General features: G+C 44.8%; 2 protein-coding genes across 15 annotated transcripts in view; one reads left to right on the top strand and one right to left on the bottom strand.

Annotated features, from left to right (window-relative positions):
- Positions 1–22,912, top strand: part of FAM110A (family with sequence similarity 110 member A) — an 897,957-nt gene that overhangs the window by 305,541 nt on the left and 569,504 nt on the right. For 10 of the 14 annotated variants that reach the window (XM_068262829.1, XM_068262828.1, XM_068262827.1 and 7 more), the window contains 2 exons: positions 13,960–14,066; positions 21,327–21,423. The gene's annotated coding sequence lies outside the window, so the exon portion shown is untranslated. Of the gene's footprint in view, positions 1–13,959; positions 14,067–21,302; positions 21,424–22,912 lie in introns of all 14 variants that reach the window. The other 4 variants (XM_068262821.1, XM_068262819.1, XM_068262818.1 and 1 more) reach the window with 2 other exon arrangements.
- On the bottom strand, positions 9,802–18,139 carry SRXN1 (sulfiredoxin 1). Its single transcript, XM_068262838.1, has 2 exons — positions 17,674–18,139; positions 9,802–12,756 (listed from the first exon to the last, which is right to left on the bottom strand). Exons 1-2 carry the CDS (start codon positions 17,899–17,901, stop codon positions 12,553–12,555), a joined length of 432 nt encoding a protein of 143 aa, XP_068118939.1. The 5' UTR covers positions 17,902–18,139; the 3' UTR covers positions 9,802–12,552.

Raw genomic sequence — 22,912 nt, 5'->3', positions numbered from 1 at the left:
GTCAAGTCTGAAAAAATGGGGGCAGCCTCGTGTTTTCCAGTTCAGCTGCTCCATAGTTCAGGCCTCCTTGGTAGATTGAAATGGGCTGCCTACAGACAGCAGAGGGCAGTAGGATGGGCATTCCATCTGCTGCCCACCACAGGCTGGCTGTGGAAGTAAAGGGGTCCATACACTGGTTGATTTCAGTCATCGTTCAACGGCAGATTTGGCGCTCTGATTGAATCGTCTAGAAATCGATGCAGCAGTAAGCTTGATCGATCAGCCGATCAATCGATTACCGGCATATTTTGATTGATTTGCTTGATGGGTCCAGATGGAAAATCTGCTGGAAGCCGATCGATGGCCCATAGAGTTGCATTGGATCGAATGGTGCAACACTGAATTTCGATCGATTTTCAATAAATTTAATTCTGAATCAATTGGAAATCTGTTCCTAGTGTGTGGCGCACATCAGATAGATTCCTATCAGATTTGATCTGTCAGGAATCTACCTGAGGGTCGAATCTGCTGGAAATCTATGTGGCCTGGAACCCACTGAAATCAGCAAACGCAAAACGCAACCGCTAGCGTTTTGTCTGAGCGGTTTGCAAGCAGATTCATGCGCGTTTTTGGTCGTGTTTTGTAACATTGTATTTTTTTGCCCGTCGGGTGCGTAGCGTTTTGCGTTTTGCGTTTTTACCCTGATTGGTCCTGCGAATTATTTTTAATTATGTTACAGTGTGCTGAACCGCAAAACGCTAGCAAAACCGCTCAGTTTAGGTTTTGCTGAGCGTTTCTGCTAGCGTTTCAATACTTTACATTGAAGCGCTAACGCTCCCAAAATGCTGCAGGTCCTGCGTTTGCGTTTCTGGGAGACGCAAACGCTCCTGTGGAAGTTGCCCCATCCATTAACATTAGCCCAGCGTTTTGGCAAACTGCTAGCGTATCGCAGTGCTGCCAAAACGCTGCCAAAAGCGCTCCTGTGGGTTCCAGCCCTGTGTGTATGGCCACCTTTATATGGCCCAGTTCACACTGGCACTAAAAAAACGGTCCCTTAGAAGACTGTAACAAAATGGATGCTAACGGATCCAGTGGTAACCTATGGATCCGTTCACATTGGTCCGTTCAAACGGATCCAGTCCGCAATCTCCGCTGAACAGACTGCAAGTTTGTTTTTTCCAGACAGCCAAGCCCAGCGGGACAGTAATGGCCGCTGCAACAGTACATGGGAGCCAAGGAGTAATGGATCTTTACAACACACTGTGTATATAACTGGATCTCTGCAGCCACTTTTCCTGTTGCATAAGCCTGCCCAGCACTCCCTGCAAGATTGCATTGGCTTTCCCAGCTTGCAATGAATGCCACTGTTATCATCTTGCAGCAGCTGCAAACTGGATGCATTGCACACTCTAGGAAGCAGGAGTAACAAGACAATTCACCAGAGGGGGATAAATGCATGAGGCCTGGAATCCACTATAAAACGCTATCGCTAATCGCAATCGCTAGTGTTTTGTATGAGCCGTTTGTGAGCGTTTTAGTGAGCGTTTTTAAAAAAATTATCAATTTGCCAGCGGTTGTGTAGCGATTAGCAATTAACGTTTTAAAGTCTGATTGGTCCTTTCAATTCATTTTATTTGTGTTACAGTGTGCAGTAACTTTAAAACGCTAGCAAAATCGCTCCATGCAGGTTTTGATGAGCGATTACGCCAGCGATGATATACTTTACATTGAAGCGCTGACGCTCCCAAAATGCTGCATGTCCTGGGCTTGCGATTTTCTGAATCGCAATCGCTCCAGTGGAAGTTGCCCCATACATTACCAGTAGCTGAGCGTTTTTACAAAACGCTCCAAAAATGCTCTGAAAATCGCCCTTGTGGGTTCCAGCCCTGAAGGGGCACTATGGCGAAAAATTGTAAAAGTTAAAATATTTGCAAACATATACAAATAAGAAGTACATTTTTCCAGAGTAAAATGAGCCATAAATGACTTTTCTCCTATGTTGCTGTCACTTACAGTAGGTAGTAGAAATCTGACAGCAGGGATGCTCAAATTCCGATTCGGGAGATACCCGGATAGTTGCAAGAAAAAAAGCCTTGCTGAGAATTCCCTATGAAGAGATGGACTAGTCCAAAACCTGCCGCTTCATTCAGATTTCTACTACTCATGTAAGTGACAGCAACACAGAAGAAAAGTAATTTATGGCTCATTTTACTCTGGAAAAAAAGCTACTTCTTATTTATGTTTTCACATATTTTAAATTTTAAAATTTTTCGCCATAGTGCCCCTTTAATATGCAGCTCATGCACAACATATGCAAACGATAACCGAGAAGATGCAACAATGCAACCAACCTCCATGCAGCCCTCACGCAATCTACATATATCATCAGTCTTGTGCTGCACGCCTCTGCTCAGTGCAGATAAACCTCTTTATGGGCTGGAACCAACAGGGGCGCTTTTGGCAGCGTTTTGGCAGCACTGCGATACGCTAGCACTTTGCCAAAATGCTGGGCTAATGTTAATGGATAGGGCAACTTCCACAGGAGCGTTTGCGTTTCCTAGAAACGCAAACGCAGGACGTGCAGCATTTTGGGAGTGTTAGCGTATCAATGTAAAGTATTGAAACGCTAGCAGAAACGCTCAGCAAAACCTAAGATGAGTGGTTTTGCTAGCGTTTTGCAGTTCAGCACACTGTAACAAAATGAAAAATAATTCACAGGACCAATCAGGATAAAAACGCGAAACGATACGCAACCGCTGAGCAAAAAAATACAATGTTGCAAAACACGACCGAAAATGCGCATGAATCTGCTTGCAAACCGTTCAGACAAAACGCTAGCGGTTGCGTTTCACATTTGCTGATTTCAGTGGGTTCCAGGCCTATGTGTTTGCACACTTAGCAAAGCACTTAGCAGAGCATAGGGCTATTGTTAGCATTTTCCATGGTAACGGAATGGAAACGCAGGGCAGTTTCCAGGCTAAATTGCACCCAGGGCGATGGTGTAAAAATTGTGCCCCCCCCCCCCCCCCCACGCCGTTGGCATGTGAACACTTACTCTTTAGGGACAGTCACACAGCCACAGGTCACAAGTAGTTCTGCCTACTTACTAGTGACCAGCCGCTCATCCAGGAGGAAGCTGGGACCAGGAAAACACACAGGTGAAGACAGCCCGGAAAGCCGACTCCTCCATGGGCGCCGAGCACTGACAGCCTGCAGTACCGCTACAGGACATCAGGTGTCATCACGCGGTGGTGACGTGATGATGACTTGACGTCTGAAGCAGGCAGCCCAGGAGGAGTGAAGGAAGGTGATTGCGCTGGTAATCTTCTTCTTCCATTTGGCTGCACCACACGTCATAAGCTCCCTAGCGGTTATGTCCTTCTGCCTTCACTCCCCTTCTACTTGCCAGTCTGCGCCCAGGGCGGCCGCTCTGCCCCCACTGCCCAAGAAACGGTCCTGTGGAAATGGATACCAATGGAGTGGAAGTGGATACAAACGGATTTGTTGGAGTGGAAATCGGATCCGTTTTCATGGATTCATTTACCAGAAAGTGCCAATGTGAACTGGCCCTAAAGCTACTTACATATACCACATTTTCAGCAGCCAAAATGGTCGTTACTGAGGGTCAGGGGTGAGTGTGTAGAGGAGTCCACAGACAATGTTCACATGGTTATTTGTTGTATGTTGAAAAGGCTGCTCAGCAATTAGCCAAGCAGTATTCCTGTACTGTGATTGTTCAGCTGTGTACACACCATAAGATAAAATTGGGCAAAACGACCAATGAACAACCGTTCCATGGTCCAATGCAAAATATGTTAAAGAGAATCCTACTAATATTATAAATGCAAATGTTTAGATGTTTGGATGTTTGTTACTCGATCACGCAAAAATGGCTGAATGGATTTGAATGAGATTTGGCGCACACATAGTACATTACCTGGAATAACATGTAGGATACGTTTTATCCCTATAACCAACTATGTAACCAAAAAGTGGGTGGAGACAAATACAAATTTCACTGGGAACATGTAAACTGCAACCATTCTTACAATGTTAATGGCAGGGTTCTCAAACTTTGCACAGTTGGTCACTGGGTGACTGGGATTAATAATCATAAAAGTGGGCGGAGCCTACAAAAGCCAATCAAAATTAACCTATTGATTTTCAAGGGGAATATCTAATTGCTGCCATTCTTGCACTGTTAATGGCACAATCCTCAAACCAGGTAGAGTTGGTCACTGGATGACTGGGGTTCAAATTCAGAAAAGGTGGTGGAGCCACAAACAGCCAATCAGATTATTATTACATAGAAATGGGAAGATTGGATGAAAAAGATTGGACCGTTACTGGCCACCTGAAGGCCTGGAACCCACTACAAAACGCTGTCGCTAATCGCAGTCGCTAGCAGTTTGCAAGCGATTTCACGAGCGTTTTCAGGAGCGATTTTAAAAAGTGTATTCAATTTGCCAGCGGTTGTGTAGCAATTAGTGATTAGTGTTTTAATTCTGATTGGTCCTTTCAATTAATTTTAATTTAGTTACAGTGTGCTGTAACTTCAAAACGCTAGCAAAATCGCTCTGTGCAGGTTTTGATAAGCGATTATGCCAGCGTTTATATACTTTACATTGCAGAAACGCTAACGCGAAACGCTAACGCTAATCGCTAACACTAAGGGCCCGTTCACACCTGAGCGGGAATCGCACGATTCCCGCTCACGGCAAACCGCTAGCTGTTCTGCAAGAACCGCTACACAATGTAGCGAGTGGCAGTGTTCTCACTGCCGCGGTTGCGGTTATCGCTAACCGCAACCGCGGCAGTGAGAACACTGCCACTCGCTACATGCAGCGGTTTGCCGGCGACGAGCGTTCCGCGATTTGCGATCGTGATTAGCGTGCATAAAGAGTGTGAGTTAAGGTAGCCATACACTGGTCGATTTGCCATCAGATTTGACAAACAGATTGATCCCTCTCTGATCGAATCTGATCAGAGAGGGATCACATGGTTGCCTTTACTGCAAACAGATTGTGAATCGATTTCAGCATGAAACCAATCACAATCTGCACAATCTGTGGTGGTGCTGCCGCTGCCTCCTCCCCCCCCCCCCCCCCCCGCATACATTACCTGCTCCGCCGGCGCGTCCTGGCTGTCACCGCTGTCTTCTTCTCCGCTGGCCTCCGGGTTCGGCCTGGCTTCACTTCTTTATGTCCGGGGAAGTTTAAACAGTAGAGGGCACTCTACTGTTTAAACTTCCTGCTGGGACAGGTAGAAGTGAAGCCTGCTGGACTTGGAGCCCAGCGCGGAGATGGAGCAGCGGGGACACGCGCCGCCAGATCAGGTAATGTATTGCCGCTGTATTGCGTCAGTCGTCGGGCATTCGAACGCCGCTATCGACGCACTCCCGACCCGCCGGCGATCGAGAAACATCTTCTGCACGGACGGGTTGACGGTAACGATTGATTTCGGATGGAAATCAATCGTTTGCGTAACGATTTCACAGCAGATTCGATCACAGTGGTATATCGGCGGGAAAATCGTTAGGTGTATGGGCCCCTTTACCGGCTGGTCAGAGCTAGTGATAAGTACCGAACACTTTTACTTGATTAACCAAATGCGTTAATCTTTGTGAATTGCAATTTCTTGACATTTCTTTAGGTATTTAACGCACAAGTCGGTAATTTACCTCACTAATCGGTATTAAGTTTAGTGATTTGGCAAGGTGACCGGTAAAATCTGCTGTTTTCTGCGTTACCGAATGTGGTACTGCTTTGTGAATTGAGGCCACTGTGTCAAGTCCACACAGCCAGTTAGTGCAGGTGGGTGTGTCAGAGATCCCTGCCAGTCAGTCAGTTAGTGCAGGTGGGTGTGTCAGATCCCTGCCAGTCAGTCAATTAGTGCAGCTGGGTGTGTCAGATCTCCCTGCCAGTCACTCAGTTAGTGCAGGTGGTTGTGTCAGAGCTCCCTGCCAGTCAGTCAGTTAGTGCAGGTGGGTGTGTCAGAGCTCCCTGCCAGTCAGTCAGTTAGTGCAGGTGGGTGTGTCATAGCACCCTGCCAGTCAGTCAGTTAGTGCAGGTGGGTGTGTCAGAGCTCCCTGCCAGTCAGTCAGTTAGTGCAGGTGGGTGTGTCAGAGCTCCCTGGCAATCACTCAGTTAGTGCAGGTGGGTGTGTCAAAGCTCCCTGCCAGTCAGTCAGTTTGTGCAGGTGGGTGTGTCAGAGCTCCCTGCCAGTCAGTCAGTTAGTGCAGGTGGGTGTGTCAGATCTCTCTGCCAGTCAGTCAGTTAGTGCAGGTGGGTGTGTCAGATCTCTCAGTCAGTTAGTGCAGGTGGGTGTGTCAGAGCTCCTTGCCAGTCAGTCATTTAGTGCAGGTGGGTGTGTCAGATCTCTGCCAGTCAGTCAGTTAGTGCAGGTGGGTGTGTCAAAGCTCCCTGCCAGTCAGTCAGTTTGTGCAGGTGGGTGTGTCAGAGCTCCCTGCCAGTCAGTCAGTTAGTGCAGGTGGGTGTGTCAGATCTCTCTGCCAGTCAGTCAGTTAGTGCAGGTGGGTGTGTCAGATCTCTCAGTCAGTTAGTGCAGGTGGGTGTGTCAGAGCTCCTTGCCAGTCAGTCATTTAGTGCAGGTGGGTGTGTCAGATCTCTGCCAGTCAGTCAGTTAGTGCAGGTGGGTGTGTCAGAGCTCCCTGCCAGTCAGTTAGTGCAGGTGGGTGTGTCAGAGCTCCTTGCCAGTCACTCAGTTAGTGCAGGTGAGTGTGTCGGAGCTCCCTGCCAGTCAGTCAGTTAGTGCAGGTGGGTGTGTCGGAGCTCCCTGCCAGTCAGTCAGTTAGTGCAGGTGGGTGTGTCAGAGCTCCCTGCCAGTCAGTCAGTTAGTGCAGGTGGGTGTGTCAGAGCTCCCTGCCAGTCACTCAGTTAGTGCAGGTGGGTGTGTCGGAGCTCCCTGCCAGTCAGTCAGTTAGTGCAGGTGGGTGTGTCAGAGCTCCCTGCTAGTCAGTCAGTTAGTGCAGGAGAGGACGTCAGGATGTGTACTTCTAATCTTTTAGATAGGTTTCATTAATGTTTGCATGTCTGCACTATGCATGTTTCAGGGCCAGAGTTAGGAGACCTACGAATACCTGGGTACTTTTGCGCAGTGTAGGTGACTACGCAAGAGAATACATTCTTCTTTAACTAAGACCCCGGTTTTTAACTTATCTGTAGGGATAGCAGTGGTGCCTGGATAATTGAACCATGTGAATGCATTTGTTTGAACATTTGCATGCGAGTGTGCAAGGGTTAACTGTTTTTCCCTACTCTCAAACAGAACCCTCCTTCTACTAATGCCTAACCGTTAGACTTCCCCCCGGTGGTGCCTAAACCTAAGACACCTCCCCCCCGGTGGTGCCTAACCCTAAGACACCCCCTGGGGTTCCTAACCCTGAGACGTACCATTTGTTGCCTAATCCTAAGACACCCCTGCCCGGTGTACCTAGCCTTACCTGGTGGTGCCTTACCCTAACCACCCCGGTGGCTGCTAACTCTAAAACCCCCCTAAAGCTTTCCTCCCCCTCTACCGCAAAGCCACAGTGTGCGGTAATCAAGGTAAATTTCTGCAGTTGTAGTGATTTTAAATAATCCAGTGCCACCTGACCTGCTGATAGCGGCATTGTGGAATAGTGGCATTGCATTGCGGAAATGTAAATAGCGACATTGCATTATGGAATAGTGGCATTGCATTGCGAAAATGCAAATAGCGGCATTGCATTGTGGAATAGTGGCATTGCATTGCGGAAATGCAAATAGCGGCATTGCATTGTGGAATAGTGGCATTGCATTGCGGAAATGCAAATAGCGGCATTGCATTATGGAATAGTGGCATTGCATTGGGGAAATGCAAATAGCGGCATTGCATTATGGAATAGTGGCATTGCATTGCGGAAATGCAAATAGCGGCATTGCATTATGGAATAGTGGCATTGCATTGGGGAAATGCAAATAGCGGCATTGCATTATGGAATAGTGGCATTGCATTGGGGAAATGCAAATAGCGGCATTGCATTATGGAATAGTGGCATTGCATTGCATTTCCACAAGCCCCAGCCCCAATATTTCAAATCGCTTCCACTAAATTTCGGGCATCGACATCAACATTGATTGCTGCAAATCCCAGCCATTATAAAAGCCGCGATGTGCAGCAAATAAGGTAAATTTATGATAGTGGTCGCCGTTGTGCGTCCAAAGTTTGTTTCTTTTTATAATATGGCGGCACCATTTTTTCTGAAAGGGCTCCTGCGCCCTTTTTTACTGCTTCGTCAGTCCAGCCCTGTCATTTTTCTATCAGTTTTGTATCAGTTTTCTATGGGTATGGTCACACATAACAGGTGTACAGTTACAATCCTGTCAGGTGAAGCAAGTGAAGTGTGGTCCGGTGTTAGTCGAGGAGCAGAAATGCAGACATCAAACCAACAAACGTCGATTCCGGAGTACGGAAAAGGTTCAACATGCACCGCTTCACAGTGAAGCACAAAAGGTCAGACACCCAAATAGGACTACATTCTAACAAATGTGGCCACAGCATAAGGAACCTGAAAATGACCATCCTATAAGGGGAAATTTCAAATCTGGGAAGGAACATCGGACATTTGATTACAAGTTCATGAAGATGTTTCAGACTCTGAACAAAGGCTTAAAGGGATACTGTAGGGGGGTCAGGGGAAAATGAGTTGAACTTACCCGGGGCTTCTAACGGTCCCCCGCAGACATCCTGTGTTGGCGCAGCCACTCACCGATGCTCCAGCCCCGCCTCCGGTTCAGTTCTGGAATTTCAGACTTTAAAGTCTGAAAACCACTGCGCCTGCGTTGCCGTGTCCTCGATCCCGCTGATGTCACCAAGAGCGCACAGCGCAGGCCCAGTATGGTCTGTGTCTGCGCAGTACACTCCTGGTGACATCAGCGGGAGTGAGGACATGGCAACGCAGGCGCAGTGGTTTTCTGACTTTAAAGTCAGAAATTCCAGAAGTGAACTGGAGGCGGGGCCGGAGCATTGGTGAGTGGCTGCACCAACACAGGATGTCTGTGGGGGACCATTAGAAGCCCCGGGTAAGTTCAACTCATTTTCCCCCCGACCCCCCTACAGTATAAAGCCTGGTTTCATGAGTATGTATGAATTGTAACACCATTTAGCCTCTGTCCTTTCAAAGTTTTTTGCCTTTTCTTTTCAGACTGGTGGACTTTTTAACACTTCTGTCTGTTGCTGCTCTCTGGCTGAGAGATACATTGATTTTTATGAGTGTTTATCTGAAGTGACAAATGCTGCCAGAGGTTATTAAAAGGCTGAGGAAGTCTTTTTATGCTAGGTACACACCATACAATTTTATGTTAGATTTACCTGCCAGATATATTTTTTTTTCAACATGTTGGAAAAAATCTGTCCATTTCAAAGGGGGTTCAACTGTGTGACATCATGTCAGATTGAGCCTACAGAATCCTATATAAGTCTGTATGTGATTCAAAACTTCTTATTGTACGGTTCTGATCCAGTTCTGAATAATGCCTGAAGAAGAAACTTAACGTTTCCGAAAGCTTGCAATAAACTGAGTACAGTTAGTCATTAAAGGTATCACTGGAATCAACGTTTGTTGGTTTGATGTCTGCAATCCTGACAGGACAAGACTGGACTGGACTGACTGGAAATGTACCGATTTATGTGTGAACCAAGCATAATATAATATCAAATGCACATTTTTTTTTATCATTTCATTTCTGTGAATTGCAGTTTTTTGGAATGAGGGTGATCAGACCGAAGAAACAAAGCCCTAAATCTGTCAGTTGCAGCTCTACAGATGGCAAGGAAAATATATTTAGAAATACAGCATAGTTTTTATTTATATTTTTGGCATTTTCAAATCGTGTTTGAGTTTTATAAGTTAGACACATCTAAAAAATGATGTGTATGTTAAGTTACTCTTTTATATTACAACATACATAATTTAAATATATATTTTCAACATACTACACAATAAATCTTTATTGAGACATTTGTTCTTAAAAAAAAAATTATGAACTTTCTGCAGTGGTCTCAAAAATCCCTTTTTTCATGGAGGATATTCTCATGAAATAATATGAAGACAAACGGTGCGACCGATTTCAGGCTGAAATTAGTCACATGTATCGATTGGACATGCTTGAAAATTTCGGGCCAACGTGTGCGTTGGTAACGATGTGTGATAATCACAAATGTGACCGAAAACCCCTGCCGCTGTTCCCCCTTTTTATGTACTCCTCCCCCCCTGGTGCCCATGCAGTTATACTTTACCTGCCATGCTGCCCGCTAGTGTCAGCCGCTGTCTAAGTCTTTCTGCTCCACAAGACCACCGATATGTAGCACGTGGGGCGCGTTGTAATGTCACACACCTGGCCTGTGTGCTATAAGGCTGGCGACCATGTAAAGTGCCAACGCGGAAGTACGAGGACGGCAGCAGCACGGATGGTGTAACAGGTAAAACACAACTGCATGGGGCAGCACAGGGTGCATAGGGCATTAGGGGACAGCAGCGAGGCGTCGTCACAAGGCCGACTCCTACAAGATTCGTGCTAAAATCGATCATGAATTGGCCTGTAGTTTAGGACAGACAACAGATCTCTCTTCTATCACACTTGATAAGAGATCTACAGTGGCGTAGCAATAGGGGGTGCAGAGGTAGCGACCGCATCGGGACCCTTGGGCTAGAGGGGCCCGAATGGCACGCCCCTCAAACACAGTATTAGCTCTTTATTGGTCCTGTGCTGTTAATAATCACTTCTATACTTGGTTTGTAAAGTAGTGATCATTAACACACAGTTTACCATCCCCCTCTTGCACCTCTGATGCTGTGGTTGTCCTTGATTGGGTTTGGAGTGTTGTATCAATGGTTTTCTATAGCATGCTTGTGGGCCCCAATGTTAAACTTGCACTGGGGCCCATGGCTTTTTAGCTACGCCCTTGAGATCTATCTCTTGGTGGATTGGCTGGCAAAATAGCTAGATGCATGGGTACCTTAAAGAGACACTGAAGCGAAAAAAAATATATGATATAATGAATTGGTTGTGTACTATGAACAATTACTAGAAGTTTAGCAGCAATGAAAATATTCTCATATTTTTATTTTCAGGTATATAGTGTTTTTTTAACATTGAACAATTCTATAATATGTGCAGATTACACAACACGCTGCATTCAAAATGATTCCTTCAGAGCAGTCTGTAAACTAATGACCTCTCCTCTGGCAGAAGAAAAGTAATTAGTTCAATAACACTTGAGATAATAAGTCAGATAACAGCCCTCTCTACGACTTTGAAAGTCGTAGAGCTTAATTGCTTTTTTGCATAGAGATAACAACTGGAGTTTCTCAACTCTTCCTGTACTGGAAACGATTACACTGACATATCTGATGTTAATGTTTTATTTCTTAGCTGTACTACACATACAAATCATAATATCATAATTTTTTTTTCGCTTCAGTGTCTCTTTAAGAGATTAGGTTCTGTTTCTGGTGTTGCTAGACTACTACAAATATGGTGGGATGGGAAGGAGTAACCCAAGAAGTGAGTAGGGAGAGAGTGAGAGTAGTGGGTTCCTGTATCAGATAATCAGATACTTAGGGCCTGAGCCCACTGATGCAGTTGTGTCCGCATATCAGACATCAATGTTAGAGATGCGCAAAAAGTGGACAGAAGTGGACACGACTGTGTCAGTTGGCTCATTCCCTAGAGGGAACAGAGAGAGCCATAGCTCTATTTCTTATAGCTTTATTCCCAATGTGGGAGCTGGAGTGTACAGAAGAATGTATACTGGATTGTATTATTATTATTTACTATTTCTATAGCACTGACATCTACTGCAGCACTTTACAGAGTACATAGTCATGTCACTGACTGTCCTCAGAGAGGCTCACAATCTGATCCATAAAGTGGCCATATGTCCATCGTAATCTAAGGCCAATTTGGGGTGGATGGGGGAACAAATAACTTCTCTGTATGTGGGAGGAAACTGCAGTGCCCAGAGGAATCCCTCACAGACACTGGGCTTGGATTGTAGAGCTACTGGTGCCCCCCCCCCCCCTTACTGGTACACTTCTGGCAGCAGAAGTGTACCTATTCATTCCACAGGGCTTAATACTACAGGGCATGTCTGCAATTACTGAGCATCCTAGACCTTTCTTAGCAGTCAGGGTACAGCCACAGTCAGGGGATCACTATTTTCAGTGGGTCTGTTTAGTATTTTGTATTATTTTGCTTAATAGGGTAAGCAGTAGTGAGGCAGAGATCCATACGGTGGTTGTTAGAGGAATATGGTAGGTAGAGGCCTGTCCAACTTTCTACCAAAAGGGAATTTTTCAGGGAAATCTACTTTTCTGAGAACTGGTTTGAACATGATTGTTGCAATACAGTAATACAGTGTAATACAGTGTAATACAGTGATAACTGAGTTGTAATGTTTTAACAATCACTTAGTTGTGTGTTGGAAGATTCCTGGAGTCCTCTGGGCATGGTGCATTTCTCTCAGAGATCCTGTAGTCTTGAGATGAGGATGGTTTATTATTTTGCCAGTACATAGGAGTCCGTTGCTGGGCTATAGCAGGTCAGGTGTGCTGGAGCCCAGGTAGGTACGCAGGTCATTAATAGAAGACTGGATGACTTTGGCTGCGATGGTTTCTCGGTTTAGTCGTTGATGTGCTGCATAACGATGACATCCACCAAATGAGTAATAGTAATCGCCTCCATTCCGACCTTTGATCCAGAGAACATCAATAGGTGGCACCTGGTCAGAGTCCTCCTGTCGTATGATAAATTATGTTATTAAGTCATTCATTATTCCAAGGGCAAGCTAAGAACTCAGACAAGGTTGTAATTTAGTCTTTTACGGTAAAGTCCCAGCATTTGTGGTACCAGCAGCTTCTCACAATGAGGTTGGTTCTAAAACTTCTCATGGATTGTTTGTTGAGTGGTATGGGCAAGAAATCTTTAGGCTGTACGGCAGAGGAGAATGAGGTGAAAGATCTGTATGTATGAATAAACGTTCCAGAGAAAGCGATACAGAGGTGACTGGCACTCAAGGCAGGTTGGACAAACACACAATGGATCCAAAGCTACACTGTGCTCACCACCAGCAAGCAAATCTAGTAAATGAAGTAGAAGAAACGTAAAGCTGGGCACCGATACTGAAATTGCTTCAATGCTAGTTTAACCTCCATGGCGGTATGATTATTTCTGGATTTTAGGGTCGTTTCAGCCCCTAACATCAGGGAAAAAATCATGCCGCCAGAATGCCTGCAGCAGCCTGAGCACTCACCTCCCTGGGCTCCAGCGCTGCAAATTTCCCTCCGTCCTCTGGGTGGCACTGTAACTCTGTAGTGAGATCACTGACAGCAATCTCACCTAAGTGTTCCAGAGCCTCAGAGGACAGGAAGGAGAACGGCTAACAACGTCTGGATCCAGCGGGAGGAGAGTAAAAACGCACGCTATACTCTGCATTGAGCTTCCGGCGGCTAGCCCAAGTTTAGCTCGGGATTACCGCCAGGGAGGTTAATCCATAAGATACATACAGTAATAATAGGTGTAAACAGATGGCCTGACAGACACTTTGCGGGTCTCCCTGATTTGTCAGAGGCCGATGGCCTCTGACGAAGTGGGTAGACCCATGAAACTTCTGTCAGGCTGTCTGTTCATTCCTGTTCACTGTTCACTCCTAATATTATCCTAATATTTCTGTATGTACTGTATGGATTAAACTAGCATTTAAGCAATAACAGCACTTGTGCCCGGCCTTATGTTTCTTCTACTTGGTGTATGAATAAGAAGAATGGTATGACAAGGGAGGTAGATAGTAAGTACGGTATGTATGTGTGTATGTGTGAATAAGGAGATACAATGGTTAAAAGGATGGATGTACTGATGAAGGTAGAAACTGGTCAGATGGTACTTTAAAAAAAAAATTGTTACTGATTTTTTCGTTTTTTGCTTAATAACCTCTATCTAGAATGTGAAACTGAACGTATCCGTAAGATATAACAGAAAGAAAGAAAGAAAGAAAGAAAGAAGATCCTCACTGAAGAAAATAAAAAAAAAAACTTCTTATGAATTACGGTATGTCTCTTTACTTATATTTCACCTTTACTTATTTTTCACCTTATCTATAAAATAACTTTTCAGTATTTTTTAAACAAAGAGAAAAAAAGACTTAAAATAACCTGTTTCTGATTAGCTCTACTTTGCTATTAATTTTCTTGTCTTATTTTTAGCACTTTTTTGCTTGTTTAAGAGAATCTGTAAAAAAAACCTGGTGGGTACTCACTTCGGGAGGGGGAAGCCTCTGGCTCCTATTAAGGCTTCCCCCGCCCTCCTCTGTCCCACGGTGGTCTCACTGTGGCCCACGGAAATCACAGCCAACAATCTGTCAGGCTGTGCAATATTTACCTTTCCCTGTTCCAGTGGGGGCACTGTTGCGGCTCTCCGCTCGGAAATAGGCGGAAATAGCCGATCTCAGTCGGATCTGCTCTACTGCACAGGAGACTTCTGCCTGCGCAGTAGAGCGGACCCGACTGGGATCAGCTATTTTGGAGCCGAGAGCCGCTACTGCGCTGGAGCCGGGAAGGTAAATATTTACATGCCTGCCATTCGAGGAGCTCGATCGCTGCCACTGTGGGACGGAGGAGGACAGGCGAAGCCTCGTTAGGATCCAGAGGCTTCCCCCTCCCGAGGTGGGTACCCCCCAGGGGCATTTTTTGATAATACAGATCCTCTTTAAGTGTGTAAAAGGTTGTATGTCAATAAGATGAAAAACAGATAAAGTTAGTTACAATTTGTGACTTAACCCCACCAGTAAAGGACTCCTGAAGTGAGAAGGATATGGAGGCTGCCATATTTAGTTCCTTTTAAACAATGCAGATTGCCTGCCTGTCCTGCTGATCCTATGCCTCTAATACTCTTATCCATAGAACAAGCATGCAGATCAGGTGCTCTGACTGAAGTGTGACTGTTGCCACATGCTTGTTTCTGGTGTTATTCAGACACTACTGACAAAAATAATCAGCAGAATGCCAGGCAACTGGTATTGTTTAAAAGTGATTAAATTTGGCAGCCTCCATATCCCTCTCACTTCAGGTTTCCTTTAAAGCCTCATACTAATATACAAGAATTTGCCCAGAAAGGCTCGAGACTCGATTCCTTGCACAACGATTCTGGGGTGAGGCTGTACAGATGCATTATTAGCCTGCTGATGGCGATGGAATAGGTAGGAGTAGTAAGGGCCTGTACACACTGCTGCGCTTGTGCTTTTAAAATCGCAAGGTCTTTTGAAAAATCATAAAAATCGTGAAGACCTGTACACACTAGTGTGATGCAATTTTTCTATTTTCATGAAGGCTTTGCGATTTAAAAATCGTGTGCGATTTTAAAAACGCAGTGCAAGCGCAGCAGTGTGTACAGGCCCTAAGAGGAAGATGCCCCGACCCTACGCCTGGCCGATGGACCACCCCATTGGGCGGGGCTTAAAGAGACACTGAAGCGAAAAAAAAATATGATATAGTGAATTGGTTGTGTACTATGAATAATTACTAGAAGATTAGCAGCAACGAAAATATTCTCATACTTTCATTTTCAGGTATATAGTGTTTTTTCTAACATTGCATCATTCTATAATATGTGCAGATTACACAACACTCAGCATTCAAAATGATTCTTTCAGAGCAGTCTGTGAAGTAATGACTTCTCCTCTAGCAGAGGAAAAGTAAAGAGTCCAGGAACAGTTGAGATAATAAAAGTCAGATAACAGCCCTCTCCACGACTAACTTAGTTGGAGAGCTTAATGGCTTGTTTGCATAGAGATAACAACTGGAGTTTCTCAACTCTTCCTGTACTGGAAACAATTACACTGATGTATCTGATCTTAGGGCCCTTTTCCACTAGCAGTCGCTAGCGTTCACGCTGAATGTTAGCGATCGCTGAATCGCAATTCTGGCGATTTCCCGACGTTTGCGGCCACGATTTTGCTATGCTATGCACTGCATAGCAAAATCGCGGCAAATATTGATCCGCCACGCGTTCGCGTTCCTGTCAAAAACGAATCGCGGTAGTGGAAATGACCTACAGCGATTCCTATGTTAAAAAGCAAACCGTAGCGATTGTAAAATCGCTAGCGGTTTACGACTACGATTCAGCCAGCGCAAATGCGCTAGTGGAAAAGGGCCCTTAATGTTTTATTTCTTAGCTGTGCTACACATACAAATCATAATATCATCATTTTTTTTTCGCTTCAGTGTCTCTTTAAGGGGTTTCTCTACAAACAAGCTAGATTTTCATCACAGGTGGCTCCAACTTCCCATCTTAACCAAGAACCATCTAGCGAGCCTACATGGCTTAACTATGCACAAGTCAATTTTTCTTTAGGTTGAGCCATCTATTTAATAGGCAGGAGGAGTAAGGGCCTGTACACACTGCTGCGCTTGTGCTTTTAAAATCGCAAGGTCTTTTGAAAAATTATAAAAATCGTGAAGACCTGTACACACTGGTGTGATGCAATTTTTCTATTTTCATGAAGGCTTTGCGATTTAAAAATAGTGTACGATTTTAAAAACGCAGTGCAAGCGCAGCAGTGTGTACAGGCCCTAAGAGGAAGAGGCCCTGACCCTACGCCTGGCCGATGGACCACCCTAATTGGGCGGGGCTTAAGGGGTTGCTCTACACAAGCTAGATTTTCATCAGAGGCGGCTCCAACTTCCCATCTCAACCAAGAACCATCTAGCGAGCCTACAGGGCTTAACTATGCACAAGTCAATTTTTCTTTAGGTTGACCCATCTATTTAATTCTTTCAGTGAATTATCTGCAAATCTATTTTTTATTTTTTTTCAATTGATCAACTAGAAATGATGTGGAATCAAGAGAACTTTGAGTCGAGTTATAACTGATTATCCAAATGTCTGATCGATTTTTGAGACTTTTTGATTGATTCCTGTTCGATCCAATTTAGGATCATACACACACACACACATACACTTCCTTCAGCATGGGAACACACTAGGCAGAATCGCATATGCATATTTTCAGTATGTGTTATGGGAACCGCATATGCGATTCTGCCCAGTGTGTTCCTATCCTCAGTGTACTTTTATCTTGTTGTAACTTCCTTTCTTTATCGAGTCAACCCTACATTGATTGCCATGTGTCATATTGTCATCTATTCATTTTCTATAGTCCGTTAACAATTTTATCAAGCATGTCAACTGAATTGAAATTCGATCAGACTTCTTTTGATTTGTGTATGGCTATTTTTACTTAGTTTCCTCAGAGACTACTGGATAGCAACTGGACCAGCAAAAACTTTCTGTACAATAAGACTGCTGCTGACTAGTGAGGCTGTACACAAACTTGATGCTCTAAGGCTAAGTGTACATGCTGCATTAAACTTGGGGGAGATAGCTGTTAATATCTGTGCTGGCCAAGTCCTGGTTACCTGGGGCTTCCTCCAGCACCTTGCAGCCGTCCTGTGCCCTCACCGCAGCTTCGCTCCTCGCCAGTGACCTGGTTACTGGGGGGGGGGGGGGGGCTTAGCCTGTGGTCCTTAAGTGGTTAATTTCCATCTGTAAATTTGATTCTCGTTTGCTTTAAGAGCTGGCTGCTTATAGTGTTACAGGAGGATTGTGGCATGAATTATTAATAGTTTGGAGGTGGTAGAGAAAAAGCATTGTGCCATACCTGCAGAGTTTCCATGAGACTGTGCACTTTGCTCTCGTCCAGGTCAGATGGGATGGGTCGGATTAACACTCTCATGGGGACGTTGTGCACAGCAGAGATGTTACCCGAGTGTATACTCCTGTTTTCCTGCATGGTGTCGTCTGTCAACATCCTACGAGCCAGGCCCATATTCTGTACCCCTGGCCTATTTATCCAACTCACAATGTGCTTCAGCTGCCTCTGATACATTCATACAAGCTTCCGGGTTGCTCTCCTGTTATCTGGAGCCTACCACTTCCTGTGAGAGAGAGAGAGAAAGAGAGAGAGAGAGAGAGAGAGAGCAACAGCAGGACGGAAGCAGCAGTGCGGATGGTTTGTCCGGATCTGTGTTTTCATTACTAGTTGTGACTCCAGAAATAGGAAACATGAGCAAGATATAAGATTTGTTGTGCTTGTCACACCCCTCAGCTGTTTGCTGGTGGTTTAGTCCAATAAGCTGAATCACAGTGATTCAGCAGTGCAATGTCCGGAATGCAGAGCTGCTTGCCTGAGATGACACAAGTCTTCAGCTTACACAAGCCTACAGTGTTTCCTGCAGCCACAGGATGGTGTGTAATAAGGGGGTGTATGATGAGGTCAGCGTGGAACTCCAGTGACCAGAAAGAAAAAATGGATAAAGAGAAACAGACCAGGAGCTCCAATAGTGTAGTATTTTACAAAAGGGAAAATCAATCCACAATAATACTACTAACAAACACTTGTTACTTTTAGGCAGCCACTGTTTAGAGCATGTGGAGAAAACATTTCGGATGGTCTCCACTCGGATGGAAAGTCCTTTTTTGGACTTGGGTCACACTCCAATCGAAAATGTACACTGGAACCACTGGATATTGGTTGCAGGGATAATCCCTGAGAGGGGGACTAGACTATACAGTATGGGAGAAGGCACCCCAGTGTGCGTGTAAACTACCAATGTGGAAGTTAATAAGGAACAGTCTTACCTTAATATGGAGGTTAAAGAGTAAATTATCGGACACCAAAAACATACAATGCGTTTCTCGGGGTTCATCTGCTTTTTTAGGTCGCAGTGTCTTTAATCTCTGGAGCACAGGTAGGGATGGCTTTCAGGCGTGCCCGTGCTACAGAGATTAAATACACTGTGTTATTAACCTGAAGAAGCAGTGGAAACCTGAGAAACGCGAAGTATGTTTTTGGTGTCCAATAAATCACTCTTTAACCTCCATATCAAGGTAAGGGCCTATTTCCACTACACGCGGATTCTGGATACAGAAAACTGACTGCAATGAATGCCTATGGGAAATCTGCATCAGAAGAATCATGTTTAGTGGAAACAGGTCCATAGAAATTCATTGGAGTCAGTTTTTCTGCATCCAGAATCCGTGTGTAGTGGAACCAGGCCTTTAGACTGTTCCTTATTAACTCCCACATTGGTAGTTTTCAATCACATGATGGTGTGCTCTTCTAACTGTAAATCCCACTTCCAGGGTAAAACTACACTATAGAATGCTTTCTATACTTCAGAGCATTTTTTAAGTGACTGTAACTCTTAGGCCTGTGTCCCTCTAGAGCTCTTACATTACCTTTCATTTAATGATCCCATGCCAATATCTTGGGAAATAGTCCCACTCCAGTATCCAGTGCAGAACAGGGAGGCTACCTATGCCCATTTAGCGTTTTGGAATCGCTAGGTTATTGAAAGTCATTAGAGTTGATCCCACAGTAGCAATGTAATGATCTGCGGTCGATTTCCACCGACATCGCACTCCAGGTGCACTGAAGCAGATGGAAATCCCCACAATCACGGAAGAAGTGTACCCAGTATGAGCAAACACATATGCAGAGGGAAATTCCAACCAACAGGTGGAGCTGTGGAGTACAGAAAAGCAGGTTCTCTGTACAACCACAGATGTCAGATTGGAATTGCACGACTTGAAACAAAACAGAGCAAACAGAAACAAGATAACAAGATAGTAGAGAACAGGAACAGATGCAGACAAAGAATGTCTACCAATCTAGTGGCCCCCCGGTGACGATAGCCATATGAAACAGACCAGAGTGTGAAAACCAATCGCACAAGAGGCGATTGCTATCAGAGATACAAGACTGAGTAAAGACAGAGCATGAAGGAAGATACAGCAATAGGTACAATGTAAAGGCCAAGGAAAATAACAAAGCACTAACTGAATGCGGTCACCGCACGTTATGCGCAACAGCAACAAAACACGTTAATGACACGGACACCGCACGATAAGCGCAACAGTGGCAAAACGTACCAACCCTGACTAACAAATGAAGACAGAAAGCAAAGACAAACAGACAGTGAGAATGCTTGCCAATCAGTTGTCTAACACCAGACAACAGCAAGCGTTCCTTCCCTGCAAGACAGACAGATGGAGTAACCAGTAGCATCCGCTGCCAAGGTATACTCCACGACACAAACAAGGGAGGTCCACCACCTCTAACGCTAGGGTAAGTGCGACCAAGGAACAGGACTGAACGATTCACTACCAACCACCACTGGAGGTAGTGCAATCGCAACAACAGGACAAGACAAAACTAGACAGAACGATTCGCTACCAGCCACCGCTGGAGGCAGCGCAATCGCAAGTTCAGGACAAGACAAGATTGACAGAACGATTCGCTACCAGCCAAACATAAATTTGTACATGAAAATTACGGTTATACTGAAAAGATATCTATATCTATCTTCAATAGCATATTAGATTTATACAGTATAGCAAAGAGAATAGTAATATGCACTTAAACATGTACAATAAATAATTTAATAAATATAACAATGCCTATACATATATAAATAAAATAAATAAATAGAATAATAATAATATAAAAAAATAATAATAAATACGTCTCTTGGGTCAGTGGTAAGAAGCGTACCGTCGACCTACAGTCCTGGAAAGTACTGTATTTTTTGGACAACCGTTTCTCCCCCAAAATAGGTAAAAAAGTCACTGCATCTTATAGTCTAAATGCAGGGAGCTCCTGACTTGTGAATGCCTGCTAATACCAACCTCCAACCCGCCACAATGTCGGGGACTCCCTGTACTTTGCCCATGCAGAGGAGGACACAGGGGGAAAAATGGAGGACACATGGGGACACAAAGGGGCATAGAGAAGGACACAAGGTGGACACAAAGGGGCATAGAGGAGGACAGAAAGGGGCATAGAGGAGGACACAAGGTGGACACAAAGGGGCATAGAGGAGGACTCTTCCCTTCCTCTCATTGTGCACATCCCTGTTCCAATTGCCTCAGACTATTTCAGTATAGTGTGTTTATGCATATTGTGTGGCTTCGCTCATTGATTTCGTGAAAGTGTAAAGTCTTATCTATGTACTGTGTAAGCTAAAATATACATAATAAGCAGCGGCATAGACTCTGCTCTAGAAATGATCAGAACAGGTGAATTCCGAATTTGTCGAAATTTTGAGTTCTGCCAGTAAAACCAGAATTTGGCACTCTTGAGTTTCAGAGACATTTTTCATTGTAGTCAATGATGCAGGCTTTTGAGGTTAATAGTAAAGCTCTCGTACATGCTATTGTCGCCATGTATGTAAGGGGGATTAGTAGGAGCATTGTAAATCCAATATGAGTACTCACCTTTCATTAAAGGTCTGATGCCAATATCCACTGCAGAACTGGGAAGCTGCCTATGCCCACTTAGCAAAGGGATTTGGAAACGGCGGTGGCTGCAGGATCTTAGAGGATATTAGCGTGGCATCATTAATGATAGGTAAGTATTTATGGTTCATTTACATTTTTTAAAATGTATTTTTTCATGGTTATGTTTTTATTTCCCTTTCAGTGGTCTGTGAATATTGGTAAGAGATACAGTATTTCACGAAAGTGAGTACACCTCTCTGTGCCCATAGAGTCAATACTTTGATAATCTTGTGTTCCTATTGTAGGCTAAGGCCAATTTTGAGAGGGGGAAGGGGGGACCAGTTTACTTATCATTTTGTTTTCGGGATGTGGGATTAGCACACACACACACACACACACACACACACACACACCACACACACACCACACACACACACACACACACACACACACACACACACACACACACACACACACACACACACACACACACACACACACACACACACACACACACACACACACCTGTTATATTTGGAAATTTGTACAAATGTGGCAAACAAGAAAATTGTTTTATATTTCTTCAGGCCATTGCCATATTGCCTCCTGTTTGTGGTGTTTGTATGAATCCTGCATGTTGGTGGGCAGAATACCTAAAGCTAATGGAAATTGAAAAGAAAAATCAAACAGATGCTTACCTAAGGAGAGGGAAGGCTCTGAGTCCTAATGACCCTTCCCATTCCTCCTATTGTCCCTGCGTTCCAGCGATGTCACCCCGTTTGAATCCCTCCGTGGGAGGCTTCGGAAGTCTTCGGGATCCCGAGCGCTCCTGAAGATGGGAGGCTCTGTACTGCGCATGCGAGAGAGAGATCGCTTATGCGTAGTCATCAACCTCACGTATAGTCATCAATCTCTTTCCCCCCTTCTGTGTCCTGTTTGTCCCTTGTGATCGATGGAATTCTCTGTCCTCCATTTTAAAAATAAGGATGACGCTGTAAAAGCTTCTGGGTCAACACTCCGTTAACCAGTAATATCGCTTGAGCCATAAGGAAACATGGACATTACCTTGCAGAACAGTTGTCTTTCCTGATCCCTTGGAATTTACTATGAGGGCTCGTTTCCACTATCGCGAATCTGCATGCGTCCAACGCATGCAGATCCGCACATGTAATACAAGTGGATGGGCCTGTTTCCACTGTAGCGTTGTTGAGGTGCGTTTTTTACAGCGTGAAAAAAACGCACAAAAGAGCCAACGATTTCGCCTGCGTCGGGAATCCGTGCGAATCGCCGCTAATGTATTTAATAGTAAAAACGCATGCGTTTGTTACATGCGTTTTTACCCGCGATTTCGCGTGCGATTTCGCACCTTTTTCAATTTTATTTAGCCCTGGCAGTGTCATGGTTAATTTCGCATGGCACCCTGCCATGCGAAATCGCATGCGAAATCGCGGGTAAAAACGCATGTGGAAACGCATCCGCATGCGTTTTTACAAGCGTCGGAATGCGGCCGAAATCGCGTCGCAACAGTGGAAACAAGCCCTAAAGAGAGTAGTGTAAAGGGGCATTAAGACTTTTAGCTTCCTGAGGGACAAATCTGACTATATCTAGTCAGAACTGGA

Source organism: Hyperolius riggenbachi, chromosome 12 (assembly GCF_040937935.1).
Source record: "Hyperolius riggenbachi isolate aHypRig1 chromosome 12, aHypRig1.pri, whole genome shotgun sequence".
NCBI classification, from domain to species: domain Eukaryota; kingdom Metazoa; phylum Chordata; class Amphibia; order Anura; family Hyperoliidae; genus Hyperolius; species Hyperolius riggenbachi.
Note: the sequence above shows the minus strand (reverse complement) of the source record. Positions and strands in the feature narration are given on the sequence as shown.